At 38.4% G+C, this 18,865-nt stretch overlaps 1 protein-coding gene across 1 annotated transcript in view; it reads right to left on the bottom strand.

Annotated features, from left to right (window-relative positions):
• The window catches only part of TRIM2 (tripartite motif containing 2), a 59,311-nt gene that overhangs the window by 3,290 nt on the left and 37,156 nt on the right, over nucleotides 1–18,865 (bottom strand). The window contains exons 8-10 of the mRNA XM_007466715.1: nucleotides 8,661–8,829; nucleotides 7,527–7,597; nucleotides 2,383–2,523 (exon numbers count right to left, since the gene is read on the bottom strand). Coding sequence (XP_007466777.1) covers nucleotides 2,383–2,523; nucleotides 7,527–7,597; nucleotides 8,661–8,829 — 381 coding nt within the window. The remainder of the gene's footprint in view (nucleotides 1–2,382; nucleotides 2,524–7,526; nucleotides 7,598–8,660; nucleotides 8,830–18,865) is intronic.

The following is an 18,865-nucleotide window of genomic DNA, read 5'->3' as shown; positions in this document are numbered from 1 at the left end:
TGCTACTATATAGAAATACAATTGAGTTTTACATGCTGATCTTGTATCCTGTGACCTTGCTGAACTCTCTTATTAGTTCTGAGAACTGTTTTGTAGATTCCTTGATGTTTTTTTATGTAAACAGTCATGTTCTCTCCAAATAGGGATAGTTTCTTTCTTTCTTTCTAATTTGTAATCTTCTTATTTCCCTTTCTTTCCTTATTGTATTGGTTGGAACTTCCAGCACTAATGTTGAATAAGAATGGTGAGAGCAAACATCCTTGCCTTGTTTCTGATCTTAGAGGAAAAGTTTTCATTCTTTCACCATTAAGTACGGTGTTAGCGGTAGGTTTTCACAAACATTCTTTATCAAATTGAGAAAGTTCCTGTATATTCCTAGTTTTCTGAGATTTAAAAATCATGAATAGGTATTGAACCTTATCAAATGCTTTTTTCTGCATGAATTGATATGATCATATTATTTTCATTCCTTGGCCTTTTAATGGGGTGGATTACATTGATTTTTTTAAAATTCTCCCTTTATTACACTGATTTTTAAATACTGAATCAGCCTTGCGTTCTTGGCAAAAACCCCACTTGGCCGTGGAAAGATTTTCACATATTGTTGAATTCTATTTCCTAACATTTTAAGGAATATTAAAATATTCCTCATCTATAATCATGAGGAATATGGTCTGTACTTTTTTTTTTGTACTGTCTTAGTCTGATTTTGGTATCGTGGTATCAGAAGCTGAGTTGGAAAGTGAATTGTAAAGTGTTCCCCTGTCTTCTATTTTCTAGAAGAAACTGAACTGGTGCTAACTCTTCTTTAAATATTTGGTAGAATTCTCCAGTGAAACTTTCTGAGTCTGGAGATTTCATCTGGGGGAGTTTTTAAATTAGGAACTAAATTTCCTTAATAGCTGTAGAGCTATTCAAATTATTTACTTTATATTGGGTGAGTTGAGGCGTTTGTACTTTTTGAGAAATTGGTCCATTTCATCTAAGTTGCCAAACTGATGCGTGTAGAGTTGTTCGCAGAATTCCTTACTATTCTTTTGATGTCTGCAGGGTCTGTAATGATACTAGCATTTTCTGTCTTTTTTTCTTGGTCGGTCTTGCTAGAGGTTTGTCAGCTTTACTAATCTTTTCAAAGAATAACTTTCATTGATTTCCTCTTGAATGTAAATGATTTCTGATACTATCTTCACTATTTCCTTCCTTCAGCTTTTGCTTTCAGTTTTTGCTCTTCTCCTTCTAGCTTCTTGAGGTGGGAGCTTGGGTTCTTGATTAGAGACACATTCTCTTTTCTAATGTAAGCATTTAGTGTTATTAGTTTCCCTTGCGGGTAGAATGGTGGTCACCAGAGGGTAGGGATTGGGGAGAAATTGGTCGAAGTGTACAAACTTCCAGTTAGAAGATGAATACGTCCCAGGCATCTAATGCCCAGGGTGCTGATTACAGTTATAATACTGTGTTATGTACTGGAAAGTTGCTAGGAGAGTACATCTAAGTGTTCTCACCACAAAAAAAGAAACGGTAATTATGTGATGTGATTTTGAAATATATAAGTGCATCAAATCAACATGCTGTATACCTTAAACTTATACAGTGTTCTGTGTCAATTACATCTCAATAGAGCTGGGGGAAAAGAATTCCCTCTCGGCAATGTTTTAGCTGCATTCCACAAACTCTGATATGTAATATTTGCATTTTCACTCACTCCAATATATTTTTAAATTTTCCTTGAGACCTCCTCTTTGACTCATGGGTTATTTAGCAAAATAATGTTTTTAAGTGCATAGGACAAAATACATGGGATTATAAAGGAAAACAATTATATTAAAATAGAGTTATCAAAGTGCTACAGAACTGTGATATAGTAATATGGGTGCTTTTTAAATTAACACATTAAATAACAAGGAACAACGATAGGTCTAATGATGACTGTAGTTTTTAAGTAGTGATCAGTATAAATGATAATTCGAGATGTCTACAATTGTTAATACGAAAATTTCTGTAAATTCTCTTGGTGACAAAGTTATAGGTATTACTATAAGTACTGTGATTATTGCCTATATGCATAATTAAAGGAAATTATAATTTTCAGTTAGAAGTTAGTAAAAATAATGATGTAATATTTTTGTTCAGTGGATCTCTTAAATTCTAGCTACAAATGCTTTTGGGGTGTGTGGGATACACGCTAAGAATCCCTGATTTAGAGGGTTTCACTCTGGTAATACGTTGACTTTTTTCTACTCCACCTTCTTTAGTTTGATTATTTACAGTCTAATTACCTAATCAATGAACAAATGGAAAACATTCCAGTCTGGGGTACAGACGATTCCCCACTTTCAACAAACACCAATCACTCTAAACAAATAAATCCGTATTTTAATCTACCTGGATCCTGCTGTTTCCCCAGTCTGCTACAATGATGTTTCCATTTGAATCCACTGCTACACCCGTTGGAGCATTAAACTGCCCATTTCCTTCTCCATTTGAGCCAAACTTCAACATGAATTCTCCTTCCTGATTAAACACCTGAATGAAATATTTTAAGATTATTTTATTTTAAATTAAAATAGTTAAGCAAACATTATGGCTTTTAAAAATATCTGAGCAGGTTATTCAAGACATTCTTAAAAAAGAGGGGGAAGTCTATAAGCTAGACTTCCATTCACTTGTGGTTCCCCAGTTTACTGTCTAAATCTGATTTAGCATTTTTTAACCACTTCTTTTTCTAGCTTATATCTGGTTATATTACTGTGTGAAAAGACTTTTGTTATAAATTATAAAATATATACAAACATAAGCTAATACGAGTAAGTAGAGCTGTAATTTCCAACATTATTCTTTCTGCATTTAAATAAACAGCTAATTTCAAGAACAGGCATTGTATTTCTACCAGGATGGATGATCACTCAAAGTTGAATCAGAAAGTAAGAGCTTTTTGTTAAGCCAGATACTCAGAATTTACTACCATTTTACTAAGTCAACATAACAAGAAAGAGTGGTAGGCTGGACCATGCATTTATAATAAGGAAAATTCATCGAATGAGTGAGTGCGTGTATGCGTGTATGTGTGTGTGATGGCAGCAGGTGAGGAATAAGAAAAGGATTTTTTAAAATAGATTTTCTCAGAATATATTTTAGTTAGAATAGAGAGTTTACACGACCCTAAGTCTTTGATGAATAGAGCCCATGAGAGAGGGAGGCTGACAGAAGTCGGGGCTAAACAGAACTCTTAAGAACTCTCAAATTCTCTAATATCTGATATGGTCAAGCACTGGGCTGTTGTGCTTAATTAAATATTCTTATTAATAGAGTGTTACTGTATATGTATCAACTGCAGATTACTCAGATTACTAATCTTGAGAGAATTAAAATTTTAATATGTGTTTAATGATAAGACTATAGTAAGCATGATTTTATCTCGATGATTCTGGTGATACTTTGAACCGTCTTTGGGAATTATTTTAAGCTTCCATTATCATGCAACATGTGTAGAAGTACTCATTAACGAATCAGAAACTGTTACATACAAGGCACCCATGAGGGTAAGGTTCGTAAAATATGGACCTGAGAGAGGTCACTATGTCTGAGCACAGATCTAATCTGAAGATGATCTCAGGACCTTTTAGAGATTCTCCTATTGCCATCTCTGTGGTTATAAAAGATTAAAATGATGCTATTTCTTTTAGTTTCTCTTTTTGTCTTTTTGTTTTGGGGTTTTTTTTCCGCTGCACCACACAGCATGCGGGATCTTAGTTCCCTGACCGGGGATCGAACCCACATGCCCTGCAGCAGAAGCACGGAATCTTAACCACTGGACCACCAGGGAAGTCCCTCTTTTAGTTTCTTATGATGGGAAAGTGAGATACTTCCATCTCTAAAGCCTAAACTTTCTTTAGGGTAAACAAATGTCATGACCACTTCCTGAATTAATTACATACTTGCCAAGTAAGTAAGCTACCTCTTTGGTTCTTTGGAAAGGACAGAGACGGGAACCAGCTTTTCCTAAAATATCATTTAAAATCTTTCCTGACTCTTTTTATCTCCTTCACATAAACATTCTACATTTAAAGACAAAAAGGAGTGTTTGTATGCTGGCGAGGACACGACTGATTATTCTCTGATCTTTCCCTTATTAAGTTGTACAGGGGAGGGATAAATTAGGAGTTTGGAATTAATATATACACACTACTATAAATAAAATAGACAATCGACAAGGACCTACTCAATAGCACAGGGAACTCTACTCAATATTCTGTAATAACCTAAGTGGGAAAAGAATCTGAAAAAGAATAGATATATGTACCTGTATAACTGAATCACTTTGCTGTACACCTGAAACTAACACAACATTGTAAATCAACTATACTCCAATACAAAATAAAAATTTGACAAAATACATACAATGGAACATAATTAAGCCTTGAAAAGTAGACGTCCTAACATATGTATATATATATATATATATATATATCATGTATAACCAAATCAGTTTGTTGTATACCTGAAAACTAACACAACGTTGTAAATCAAACTGTACTCCAATACAAAATAAATATGAAAAAAGAAGTTGTAAAAATATTTTTTTTGTTTGTGTTTATCTTTCTGAGTTACGTGCTTCTGCTCCATTTTGAAATAATGGAGAAGGCCAAATTTCGTCTTAACTGTTTTGCAATGAGAAAAAGGTATAAAGTGAAGGTAGCTGAAGAACTAACTAGCCCACTCATTAGCCCTGACCTATAGGTCTGGTTTTTACATTTACCAACAGAGAAGTGACTTGAATACTAGAACTCTTGTTAACTGCCCTGTGTTATATAGGAAACAAAAGCCCAACTACTCCATAAGAGCTATATGGCAACGACTGTCAAAGAGAAGAGAAAAAAACAAAATGACTGGGTTTTTTTCCCTCTAAATAAGAGGAAAATTGAGTTTAAATAACTAAACTGCCTCTACAGTACTGAAAACTTAAAGTGTTTTCATAATCTTAATCATGATGTCACATATTTTCTATTTTTCCCATCTAAAAATGTCATTCCATTATTTATAAATTATTCAGATGAAAACATATTAAGAGGCAGAAGTATGAGCTGAAATCTTTTTTATAGCTTTGCTTTTTTTTTTTTTTTAATATTTTTTTATTTTTTTGCGGTACGCGGGCCTCTCACTGTTGTGGCCTCTCCCGTTGCAGAGCACAGGCTCCGGACGCACAGGCTCAGCGGCCATGGCTCATGGGCCCAGCTGCTCCACGTCATGTGGGATCTTCCTGGACCGGGGCAGGAACTCGTGTCCCCTGCATCGGCAGGCCAACTCTCAACCACTGCGCCACCAGGGAAGCCCTATAGCTTTGCTTTTTGATGACAAATTTTTATAGCAAGTTTTTTAAGTCGGTCGATAATCCTTTTCTGATTTCAAAATTCTGCTCACCTCAATACCACCTCCACTTGGAAGTCTTCCCTGACGATCTTAGCAATGGACATGTATCTTCTTCTGGATACCTATAGAACTTTATATGTACCTATTTTTTAAGTCATTCATTGCTCCTGCCTTGCATTCTGGTCACTCACATGTTTTATTTCCTCCTCCAGCACCCATCAGGGCTGGTAAACAGGAGCCCTCCCACAGAGAGCTGCCTGGGGCATTGGGATGGGGAAGGCTCTGAGGCCACAGGTGTGCTTAGTAGAAAAGAGCAACCTAATTAACATCACTGTCTTCTGGTGGGGGTGGGCAGCACCTAGGCCAGGCTTTGCTGGCCTTTGACACTGTTAAGATCTATATGCATTTTCTTCTCGTTGAATGCGCTACAGTTAAATGAAGGATTCCTCTATAAAGAGAGTGAAGGGCAGGAAGCGTAATAATAGCCAAGTTATCCTTTTATAGTTATGTTCATCACACAGAACTGTTACAGCCCCCTGGGAGGACCGTCACAAGCCCAGGCCCTGCTGCCTCTTTGCTCTCTGTTTCTCTCCTCCTCCAAAGATTTTCCCACTGTCCTCTTCCTTTTACCAAGGCTGGGCATTGAGGGAGGCGGGGGAGGTGAGAATGGAGCCCCACCACTATGGTAGCAACTCTGGAGAGACTACATGGCAGGAAGCAGCCTTACAAGTAAGCAGCAGCAGGCACCATTTCCCCTTATCCTGCCCCGTCACTGTGCTCTCCTCTTTGCACAGGGACTTGACACCCATCTCAAAAGCTCAAGGCCTTCCCATTTACTCAGGTTAAAAGTACCTTCGTCCAGGAAGAGCTGGGGAAACGAAGCAGTGAAGAGAGAGTACCTTGGGGTGCTAAAATCCTATCCCCATCTAGCTATTCTAGCTATCAACAATGGCAAATTGTTTTTAAAGTTTGGTTGCTCACTGGTTGTCTCTAAGTGCAAACTTTAGTCATTGGCCTACCACCTGTGCTGTTTTCTTATCCTCCCTCACATTTGAAATGCCTCACTTTAAAAAATTTAAATGAATTTCCTTACAAGGAAAACTTTATATCACTTCCATAAGTGCAAACCAGTATGACTTGATGTAAACAGAAGGTAACTCTAAAAATATATACACAACTCTTAAAAGAAAAATGTCTGCCAGTGCACTGCCCAGTACTACCTGGCCTCCCCTTCAATGGAACACACATCACACTTTGAGAAGCTTGGTCTAGAATATTATTAAACATTTTCTCTTTTTGGTAAGTGAGACATTGGTTTTCAATCACTTCAGTATTTCCTGGTTTGCTCATAATAAAGGTCAAATCTCTCTTCTCTCCTCTACCTAGTAAGAAAGATGTACTACACTATTTGGGAGAGGGAGTGGGCGTTGTTTTCTCAGGAACACCAAGTGTGTGAAAGGATTCTAAGATGTATGAAATACACTACATGAATGCATGCCAGGGCTATTTCCCTCCCCAAATCTGTTGCTGTAGCAGAGTTCTGATATCTAATTTTGTTTGAAAGGTCTTATAATGCAGAAAATTGAAGAAAGTGATCCATTTTAATTTACTGAATAGCCACGAAAAGTTAAGCTTCAGAAAGTTCTGCCTAAGTTCAAGCAATTGCTTTTTTTTTTTTTTTTTTCTTTTTTGCGGTACACGGGCCTCACTGTTGTGGCCTCTCCCGCTGCAGAGCACAGGCTCCGGAGGCGCAGGCTCAGCAGCCATGGCTCACAGGCCCAGCCGCTCTGTGGCATGTGGGATCTTCCCGGACCGGGGCACGAACCCGTGTCCCCTGCATCGGCAGGCGGACTCTCAACCACTGCGCCACCAGGGAAGCCCCCAAGCAATTGCTTTTTTGAATTTCATTTTCAAGTTATCTCCATTTACACCAGTTTCAAATTAAGAAACTTATTGCCACCATATTTTGTTCACTTTTCTGACTCTCCAAAGTCTGTATGTCCAAATTAAAACCCGCATCTTTAAGGAGAAACAAAAATCTACTCTTTCGGCTACCTCCCCTAGGTCCTGTGTGTATATATGAGCGTTATGTTTTCTCCCAGACTGAGTCCTCAATAAAAGCAGTTAAAAGTTAACAACAATTGATGTGTTTATGGTACCTTGACAGAATGATTATGGAAATCTGTAACAATAATCTCATTATTGCTATTTACAGCTGCGAAATGGGGACCTGAAATAAAGATAGGAAAAAATATGTGATGACCATAACAACTAAAATGATTACAACAACACAGTAGTTACGAAACTTCATATATTAACTTAGTTATTTAAGAAAGAACAAAGAATCATAAACTCAGTCCTTGAAAGGTCATTCAGCCTGACCTCTGCCTCCAGATAACACGAATTCGATAGCATTCTACACTTGTGACTCTCTACTCTGCCTTCTTCCAGATCAAGCTAAGAGTTCCAGCAGCCCTCATGAAGTGAAATGAGCAATAAGCATTAGGATTCATTCTCGGCACCACCATCTGAAAGTCACATCTGCCAGCTTCCCTGATAGTCACATAGGACCCTCAGCTCTCACCGAGGAGAGACATGGTAACTCTTAGCACCAATATGTAACATTTTTTTCAAGTAGAGCAGAAACCCACACTTTATAATTTTGGGTGACATTCAGAACCTGGCAGAACTGGAGACAAAGCATAAAGAAAGGTTATGCAAATTAACACGAATTGCCAAAAGCATCCTTTCCAAAAGAAAATTAATCAACTGTTTTCAGCCTCTTCTTGCAGATGTAAAAAACGAAGTGATTGCAAAGTGGCACACCAGAAAAAGAAGGAAAAGAGACGGCCCTTCCTGTGCTTAGCAAATATTCTAAACTCCTGCTCTCTTACAATCACCTAGACAGGTGAAAAGTATTCTCATTCAGAAGCTCTTTAAATAAAGCTATAGCTAGGTGGAACCAGGAGGTTCTCCATGGTGCCTCAAACATTTTTATTTAAAAAATATTTTATTAAAGCTTATATTTTATTTAATGTTAATATTCGAAGGTTAGACTTCTGAGTTGTAAACTGCCACCAATAAAAACCACACACGGGCTGCAGTTGAACTTACTGTGGGCGGAGTCATTGAGCAGCATCTAACCATGCTTTCGCTTAGATTCCATCCCCAGTATCTTTCCCAAAGCCAGCAAAAACACTGGGGATGAGGCATCTTCAACATGCTCCAACATCATGCAAATGTGAGCAGAAGAGGCATAAAAAAGGGGGTTTACATATTACCATCGAGTGTACCTGCAAACTGCCTGTCCCCATTTCCTCGGCTACCAAACCTGGTGACTATTTTCCCGTTTGGCTGGAAGATAAACACGCAGCACGCCTTGTTATCCACCACGATGATGTGCCCATTGCGGTCCACAGAAACTCCTTTGGGCCCCATCAACTTTCCTGATCCGATTTTTGTCTGTTAGAAACAAGTGCAGAAATGAAGTTGAAAGCTCTACAGAACATGAAGACAAACACTGGTGTCAGCAAACATTTACTTGACTGTTCAAACAGAGGTGCACAGTGCCACAATGAGCATCTGTCTTGGAAAACTGTCTTTGTCACATCCATTATCTGTTACCGATATTTATAGGAAATCATTTTTTTAAGGAATCACTACCAAAATTGTTCTAGAATCTCCTTAACTAGGGCCACAGTTCCCTCGTAAAGAGGCAGTGTGGTATAGCAAGAGATCACCAAGTGAGGAGTAGGAAGACCGTCCCACACCTGTCACTTGCTTCGGACACACCTGATAAAGCACAAATGGATTTAATTTCCTTAAGATTCAGATTCCTTATATATTACAAACGTCAAAAAAATGACTTCAGTCACCTCCATTGATATTTCTGGAGTATGTATTAAGTAAAATAAAGTAGGTCAAGTGTAGAGCATAGCACATGTTAAGCAGTCATTAAAGGGAAGCAGTCACTGTCATTATTTTATGTCGTAATTAATATCGAAATTGCGAGGCATCTGCCATTGAACTTTACTACAATTAAGTTCCACACGGGTGGGAATCATGTCTGTTTTATCCAGCACTGTGTACTCAGAGCCTAGCACACTTCTTGGTGCCTAACAGGTACTCAACAAATATTTGTCCAATATATTAACTTCCAAAGTCTAGCATTGTTACAGGGTAATAATGATGATTAGTTCCAGTTTTCACAGTATTTTAAAATGACAAAAAAGCATTAGATTTCTATTAAACATATACCATATGCATTTAAAATCTTACTCATTTTTCTGAATAGACTATAGTATGCATATAAATGTCTGTTTGCTGCAAGATACATGTCTTATACCTTTACTTTTCTACCTCCATCTTCTAGAGTATTTATATAGTACTTTACTCATTCACCCATTTATTCACTAATTCTACAAACACTGATAGGGCACCCACTACATGGCACCTGGTAGACAAAGATGAGTTAGACACAGTGCCTACCCTCAACAACATCTCAGTTGCACTGTCTACCATGCCATTTTTAAAGTGACTGGGGTCAAATGTTCAATTTGGTAGATTTGGGAGAATTCAATAGGCCATCTCAGAAGCCATGTGGAATAACGACCTGATGAGACAGGTCAAGGAAGGAGAAGGACCACCCAAGGTGAGGGAGAGGTAGGCAAGAGGGACTGGGAGGTGACAGGGACAGCAAGAACTGCAGTCCTCCCCGGCACCAGGACGGAAAAGGTCAGGGTGAAGCAGATCTCTCTGTGCTTTTACGAAGGACCTTCAGATATATTCCTGAACAAAGCAAGGTACAGAACAGTGAGTAGTCTGAGCCCATCTGTATTAAATATGTGTTTGTATGTATACATATTCCTGGAAGAGAAAGTAAGAAACCAAATGGTGTTTATATCTTCCAAAGTGATATTAGTGACGGTAGGAAAAACTCTTATTTTATACTTCTCTGTAGGCTTATTTGAAAAATCTATTTGCATGTGTTACTTTTTAACTTAAAAATTTAAACTTTAAAAAAATTACATTCTCAAAGGTTCTGTTTCAGTCCCCTTATTTTCCCTCTCTCTGTTAATACTGTCTGATAGGAATGTAATGAAAGCTACATATGTAACTTAAAGTTTGCTAGTAGCCACATCAAAAAACAGAAAAAGAAACAGGGAAAATTCATTTTAGTTATGTATTTATTTAACCCAATATAACAAAAAGGTACCATTTCAATATGTAGTCAATATAAAAATTATTAATGAACTATTTTACATTCTTTATAGGGGACTAAGTCTTTGAAATCCAGTGTGTATTTTACACTCATGGCACATCTCAATTCAGACCAGCCCCCTTTCAAGAACTCAGTATCCACATGTGGCTTGTGGCTACCATATTGGACAGTACAACTCTACACACTTCTAAAATCTCATTTATGCTATGGCATCAACCTTCACCTCCATGTGTAAGATTCTCAAATCCATATCTTTAGTCATGGCCTATTTTACAGGTTATCACCTCAAACTCAACCAATGTCAAACCAAAAAACCAAAATAAAAATAAAAAAGAAACCCCAAACTAGCACCTCCTGATTTCCTAATTACTTTTATGACACCACAGTTAGTCCAGTCGACCAGGATCAAAATTTCAGAGCAAAATTCATCCTTTCTTTCACCAGCTTGAACCTCAGTTTCCTCATCTATAAACTGGCAGCTATGCTATTTACCTCCTGGGTCGTGCAGATTCTGAAGGATAAAAGAGAATGTCAAGCACGATCTCCTTCTCTCCCACCCTATCCAGCTGACATTATACTTGACTGGCAGGATTATCTTCTTTCCCCCAAACACATGAAGATACGTGCAGAGAGAGTATGGAGAGAGGGATGGGGACCTTTCCACAGTGGAGGTTCAGACTTTGTAGGATCTTGTAAGTTTATAAATGACTGAGATTCAGATTTGATCTCTGTAGAATAAAGAGGTACATTTACTTAGGAAGGAAACACTGGCATCCTTGCAAGGGAATCTGTTGGTTAATTTAATTCTGATTTTGCAATCTAGCCCAAAGATCACAGACTATAACATAATAGCTTGCAAACAAAATTATATACTTTCTTTCATGTCAGAATAGACGATATGTCAGTAGAGATCAAAAGGAAGAGAGGAAACTCTTGAGTATTGACAAGAATATTATCACTACCTAATATTATGAACAGTGTTTGTTACTTAGAATGACTCAGCCATATAATACCAAGTGGATGATAACTATGTAGCATAAAAACAGAAAATAAGGGACCAGTGCCATTCTATTATATAATGAGAACTAGTGCACTTCTAAAAGGAAAAACTTAAATGTTGAACCAAAACCTCTTTTTCTTCCATTTCCTTTCATCACTCCCCATTTAGCTGCACTAGATTCTACCAAGTGAAATAAGACAATGTGTCTTGACAATGTGTCCGCCATCTTAAACAGAACAATAAGCAAGGATATTTTAGACCCTGGCTTTGGAAAAGTTAAATGAAAGTATTTAACTCAACAAACAGGTCCTTAAACTGAAGAGGGGAGAGACGAGATATTTTAGAATATGTGGTGGCCAGGGGTCTCTGCATCTGTTCTGGGGTCACAAAAGTTTCCTAGATGGAGGGAAGATGGAAAGGAAAAAAATCGAGGCAGAGAGGAATGAAAATCAGGGCTAAGAAGTTGGTGAGTAGATTGAGAACCAGTCCCGGGAAGATGGAGGTAGGCGGGATCACGCTGGAGCGGAGGCGCTAAGATCCTGGCTCGTGCTCTATTGCCTCGTTGGACTTCACTCACAAAATCCAGATCCAAAGCCGAGTGGATGAAAGGCTCTTGCTGCTCCAGCCAGGAGTCAGGACTCTGCCTCTGAGGTGGGAGAGCCAACTTCAGGACACTGGTCAACAAGAGACCTCCCAGCCCCACAAAATATCAAACGGCGAAAATCTCCCAGAGATCTCCATCTCAACACCAGCACCCAGCTTCACTCAACGACCAGCAAGCTACAGTGCTGGACAACCTATGCCAACCATATAGCAAGACAGGAACACAACCCCACCCACTAGTAGAGAGGCTGCCTAAAATCATAATAAGTCCACAGACACCCCAAAACACACCACCACACGTGGACCTGCCCACTAGAGAGACAAGATCTAGCCTCATACACCACAACACAGCCACTAGTCCCCTCCACCAGGAAGCCTACACAACGCACTGAACCAACCTTAGCCACTGGAGACAGACATCAAAAACAACGGGAGCTACGAACTTGCAGCCTGCAAAAAGGTGAACCCAATCACAGTAAGATAAGCAAAATGAGAAGACAGAAAAACACACAGCAGATGAAGGAGCAGGATAAAAACCCACCAGACCTAACAAATGAAGAGGAAATAGGCAGTCTACCTGAAAAAGAGTTCAGAATAATGATAGTAAAGATGATCCAAAATCTTGGAAATAGAATGGACAAAATGCAAGAAGCAGTTAACAAGGACCTAGAAGAAATAAAGATGAAACAGACAATGATGAACAACACAATAAATGAAATGAAAAATACTCTAGATGGGATCAATAGCAGAATAAATGAGGCAGAAGAACGGATAAGTGACCTGGAAGATAAAATAGTGGAAATAACTACTGCAGAGCAGAATAAAGAAAAAAGAATGAAAAGAACTGAGGACAGTCTCAGAGACCTCTGGGACAACATTAAACGCACCAACATTCGAATTATAGGGGTTCCAGAAGAAGAAGAGAAAAAGAAAGGGACTGAGAAAATATTTGAAGAGATTATAGTTGAAAACTTCCCTAATATGGGAAAGGAAATCGTTAATCAAGTCCAGGAAGCACAGAGAGTCCCATACAGGATAAATTCAAGGAGAAATACGCCAAGACACATATTAATCAAACTGTCAAAAACTAAATACAAAGAAAGCATATTAAAAGCAGCAAGGGAAAAACAACAAATAACACACAAGGGAATCCCCATAAGGTTAACAGCTGATCTCTCAGCAGAAACTCTACAAGCCAGAAGGGAGTGGCAGGACATACTGAAAGTGATGAAGGAGAAAAACCTGCAACCAAGATTACTCTACCCAGCAAGGATCTCATTCAGATTTGATGGAGAAATTAAAACCTTTACAGACAAGCAAAAGCTGAGAGAGTTCAGCACCACCAAACCAGCTTTACAACAAATGCTAAAGGAACTTCTCTAGACAAAAACACAAGAGAAGGAAAAGTCCTATAATAACGAACCCAAAACAATTTAGAAAATGGGAATAGGAACATACATATCGATAATTACCTTAAATGTAAATGGACTAAATGCTCCCACCAAAAGACACAGATTGGCTGAATGGATACAAAAACAAGACCCATATATATGCTGTCTACAAGAGACCCACTTCAGACCTAGAGACACATACAGACTGAAAGTAAGGGGATGGAAAAAGATATTCCATGCAAATGGAAACCAAAAGAAAGCTGGAGTAGCAATTCTCATATCAGACAAAATAGACTTTAAAATAAGGACTATCAGAAGAGACAAAGAAGGACACTACATAATGATTAAGGGATCGATCCAAGAAGAAGATATAACAATTGTAAATATTTATGCACCCAACATAGGAGCACCTCAATACATAAGGCAAAAACTAGCAGCCATAAAAGGGGAAATCGACAGTAACACATTCATAGTAGGGGACTTCAACACCCCACTTTCACCAATGGACAGATCATCCAAAATGAAAATAAATAAGGAAACACAAGCTTTAAATGATACATTAAACAGGATGGACTTAATTGATATTTATAGGACACTCCATCCAAAAACAACAGAATACACATTTTTCTCAAGTGCTCATGGAACATTCTCCAGGATAGATCATATCTTGGGTCACAAATCAAGCCTTGGTAAATTTAAGAAAATTGAAATTATATCAAGTATCTTTTCCGACCACAACGCCATGAGATTAGATATCAATTATAGGAAAAGAGCAGTAAAAAATACAAACACATGGAGGCTAAACAATACACTACTTAGTAACGAAGTGATCACTGAAGAAATCAAAGAGGAAATTAAAAAATACCTAGAAACAAATGACAATGGAGATACAACGACCCAAAACCTATGGGATGCAGCAAAAGCAGTTCTAAGAGGGAAGTTTATAGCAATACAAGCCCACCTTAAGAAGCAGGAAACATCTCGAATAAACAACCTAACCTTGCACCTCAAGCAATTAGAGAAAGAAGAACAAAAAAACCCCAGAGTTAGCAGAAGGAAAGAAATCATAAAAATCAGATCAGAAATAAATGAAAAAGAAATGAAGGAAACAATAGCAAAGATCAATAAAACTAAAAGCTGGTTCTTTGAGAAGATTAACAAAATTGATAAACCATTAGCCAGACTCATCAAGAAAATAAGGGAGAAGACTCAAATCAATAGAATCAGAAATGAAAAAGGAGAAGTAACAACTGACACTGCAGAAATACAAAAAATCATGAGGGATTACTACAAGCAACTCTATGCCAATAAAATGGACAATCTGGAAGAAATGGACAAATTCTTAGAAATGCACAAACTGCCAAGACTGAATCAGGAAGAAATAGAAAATATGAACAGACCAATCACAAACACTGAAATTGAAACTGTGATTAAAAATCTTCCAACAAACAAAAGCCCAGGACCAGATGGCTTCACAGGCGAATTCTATCAAACATTTAGAGAAGAGCTAACACCTATTCTTCTCAAACTCTTCCAAAATATAGCAGAGGGAGGAACACTCCCAAACTCATTCTACGAGGCCACCATCACCTTGATACCAAAACCAGACAAGGATGTCACAAAGAAAGAAAACTACAGGCCAATATCACTGATGAACATAGATGCAAAAATCCTCAACAAAATACTAGCAAACAGAATCCAACAGCACATTAAAAGGATCATACACCATGATCAAGTGGGGTTTATTCCAGGAATGCAAGGATTCTTCAATATACGCAAATCTATCAATGTGATTAACCATATTAACAAATTGAAGGAGAAAAACCATATGATCATCTCAATAGATGCAGAGAAAGCTTTTGACAAAATTCAACACCCATTTATGATAAAAACCCTGCAGAAAGTAGGTGTAGAGGGAACTTTCCTCAATATAATAAAGGCCGTATATGACAAGCCCACAGCCAACATCATCCTCAATGGCGAAAAACTGAAAGCATTTCCACTAAGGTCAGGAACAAGACAAGGTTGCCCACTCTCACCACTCTTATTCAACATAGTTTTGGAAGTTTTAGCCACAGCAATCAGAGAAGAAAAGGAAATAAAAGGAATCCAAATCGGAAAAGAAGAAGTAAAGCTGTCACTGTTTGCAGATGACATGATACTCTACATAGAGAATCCTAAAGATGCTACCAGAAAACTACTAGAGCTAATCAATGAATTTGGTAAAGTAGCAGGATACAAAATTAATGCACAGAAATCTCTGGCATTCCTATATACTAATGATGAAAAATCTGAAAGTGAAATCAAGAAAACACTCCCATTTACCATTGCAACAAAAAGAATAAAATATCTAGGAATAAACCTACCTAAGGAGACAAAAGACCTGTATGCAGAAAATTATAAGACACTGATGAAAGAAATTAAAGATGATACAAACAGATGGAGAGATATACCATGTTCTTGGATTGGAAGAATCAACATTGTGAAAATGACTCTACTTCCCAAAGCAATCTATAGATTCAATGCAATCCCTATCAAACTACCACTGGCATTTTTCACAGAACTAGAACAAAAAATTTCACAATTTGTATGGAAACACAAAAGACCCCGAATAGCCAAAGCAATCTTGAGAACAAAAAATGGAGCTGGAGGAATCAGGCTGCCTGACTTCAGACTATACTACAAAGCAACAGTAATCAAGACAGTATGGTACTGGCACAAAAACAGAAAGATAGATCAATGGAATAGGATAGAAAGCCCAGAGATAAACCCACGCACCTTATCTTTGATAAAGGAGGCAAGAATATAATGGAGAAAACACAGCCTCGTCAATAAGTGGTGCTGGGATAACTGGACAGCTACATGTAAAAGAAAGAAATTAGAACACTTCCTAACATCATACAGAAAAATAAACTCAAAATGGATTAAAGACCTAAATGTAAGGCCAGACACTGTAAAACTCTTCCATCTGGGAGATGGAAAGGAAGGGGACGGATGGAGCGTCCCCCATGGAGCACAAAGGGAGATGCTTTCATTGTTATAATGGTTAAGCCAACCCTCAAAACCAAACAATAATAGTATGTCGTGAACTAATCCAATTGCTCAGTTACTCTAAGTCGCCCTATTTTAAAAGCAAATCCCTCACTGGACAGAACCAGGGCCTTAGTTCTACATGACCACGGGGCGATGGCCAATACGACGCAGGCTGAAGCCTCCAGCTTTAGGTGATGGAGCGTATGATGTGTCATCAATCACCCCTAGGTGCCACACACACCACAGTCGAGGAATTCTGAGACTAGGAAACGTGCCACCGTAAAAGGCAGCCTTCCCCCACACACCCCAAACCACTCGGAGTCCCCGAGCCTCGTGTTTTATTTCACAATCGTGTGTCTACCACTTAACACAGAAAGATCTGACTGAGAAAAGATGATTCCTGAAAGGAAAGTCTGGGGTTTTATTATACCTCTGGGCTAGACTGGGTGATCTTTGAAGAAATAAGGTCGTATCCTTTTCATTTCCTATCCACAGGACAATATTTTAGCAGTGCCCAGGGTCAGGGGGAAGGAGCCCAGGGCCCAGCCATGTGCTGCGTGGTAGGAGAACCAGCGCCCACAGAGTGCAGGGGTTTCAGGCCCGCAGAGCAGCCAGGAGACCCGAGTCTGGCTCATGGTCCCAGGGAACATGGAAAATCTCTCTCAGAGCACAGGCGTGGGCTGGTGGGAAACCGCCGGGGAGGTGGACAGTCAGCCCGTGGCCAGCCGGGGCAGGGAGTGCGCAAGCTCCTGTCCGGGATGGCTCTGTCTTCAGCCCCCTGAGTCCCAGTCGAGGCTCTCCAGGGACCTGCAGGGGCACTTGGACAGCACTTTCCCTTCCCTTTCCTTCTCCCCGAATCTCCTATTTCCAAGACAGAGGTCGAATTACCTGTTTCCTAAAGAGGCTCCAGCCCCACATTCTAGGAAGTGCTATAGGACTTTAGGAGTGCGGGAACAATTTTCCAGGTCACCGGGGCCACCTGCTGTGAGCGTGTGGCTGCCTGGAGGGGTGGGATAGGGAGGGTGGGAGGGAGGGAGACAAAGAGGGAAGAGATATGGGAACATATGTATATGTATAACTGATTCACTCTGTTATAAAGCAGAAACTAACACACCATTGTAAAGCAATTATACCCCAATAAAGATGTTAAAAAAAAAAAAAAAGAAGTTGGTGAGTAAAAGAAAGAAAAGGAGATAAGAAATTATATCCCTAGAACTGCTAGGAATAAATACAGAGAATCCACATTTGTGTTAAAAGTTTGTCTTTCTGAGCACCTGTTTAATTTTACTGAATTCCACCAAAGAAGAAAATAAGTCTCTCTGTTTATGGTCATGGCCATCAGACTTGGAGGAAATCCCATTAAACTACAAAAGTGTTTTCACTTGCTATCTTTTTACCCTTTGGGTTTTGATCAGTATCTATTAAAAAAAGGGAATATGATGAAACTACACCATATCCATTCTCCCAATCCTCTAGGGGGCATGAGTGTTCTTTCGTGTTTATTCCAATTGTTACCAACAGTATTCCAACTATCAGAATCCAGTTCTTCCAAGAAGAAAGCCTATTACATTTAGAACACTGAATCACTGAGTGAAAAATACTTAATTTAGGAAACGCTTCTCTCTTAAATATAAAACCTTTGTTTCAATTTAATATATTAGATATAAAATATTTCAATAAAGTAGATATAAAACTGTTTCAATAACTATTTTAGTGTTAGTTTCTAAATTTGAAAGGACAGGTCATAGTTTTGCTAAGGTATGAAACCAGAACAAATGGAATGTCTCCAAACTAAAAGGGTATTTTCAAGAGGTCGCTAAACAGTTCATTCTATTGATGTTAAAGCTGTCATATTTGGGTATGTCTTACCACAAATACAATTATGAAAACAGAAAAGAAGAGGAGGAAGTTAGAGATGCAGAAAGGCAAAAGAACTTCCTGTGTATATGGCCATCATACAGAGTCATCAAATCTCTAGTGGAACAAAACAAATCAATGACAATTGAAGATTCTTGTGCAATACAGTGGAATTAGAGATGACAGTTTTTATTCTCCTAGATTGAAAACATGCTGCCCCATGCAAAACAGAGGCTCCAACTTGAGGGTGAATAATTATATAAGTAACTTCTTTTAATAAAAATGAGGAAGTGACTGTGGTGATCCAATGACTTTAAAAAGGAAAATATAAATTCCTCCAATAAGAGACTAATGAGTGAACTTCGTGTATCTTCTGAATTCTAGAATCGATTA

This window comes from Lipotes vexillifer, unplaced genomic scaffold (genome assembly GCF_000442215.2).
Source record: "Lipotes vexillifer unplaced genomic scaffold, Lipotes_vexillifer_v1.1 scaffold498, whole genome shotgun sequence".
Taxonomy (NCBI): Eukaryota; Metazoa; Chordata; class Mammalia; order Artiodactyla; family Lipotidae; genus Lipotes; species Lipotes vexillifer.
Note: the sequence above shows the minus strand (reverse complement) of the source record. Positions and strands in the feature narration are given on the sequence as shown.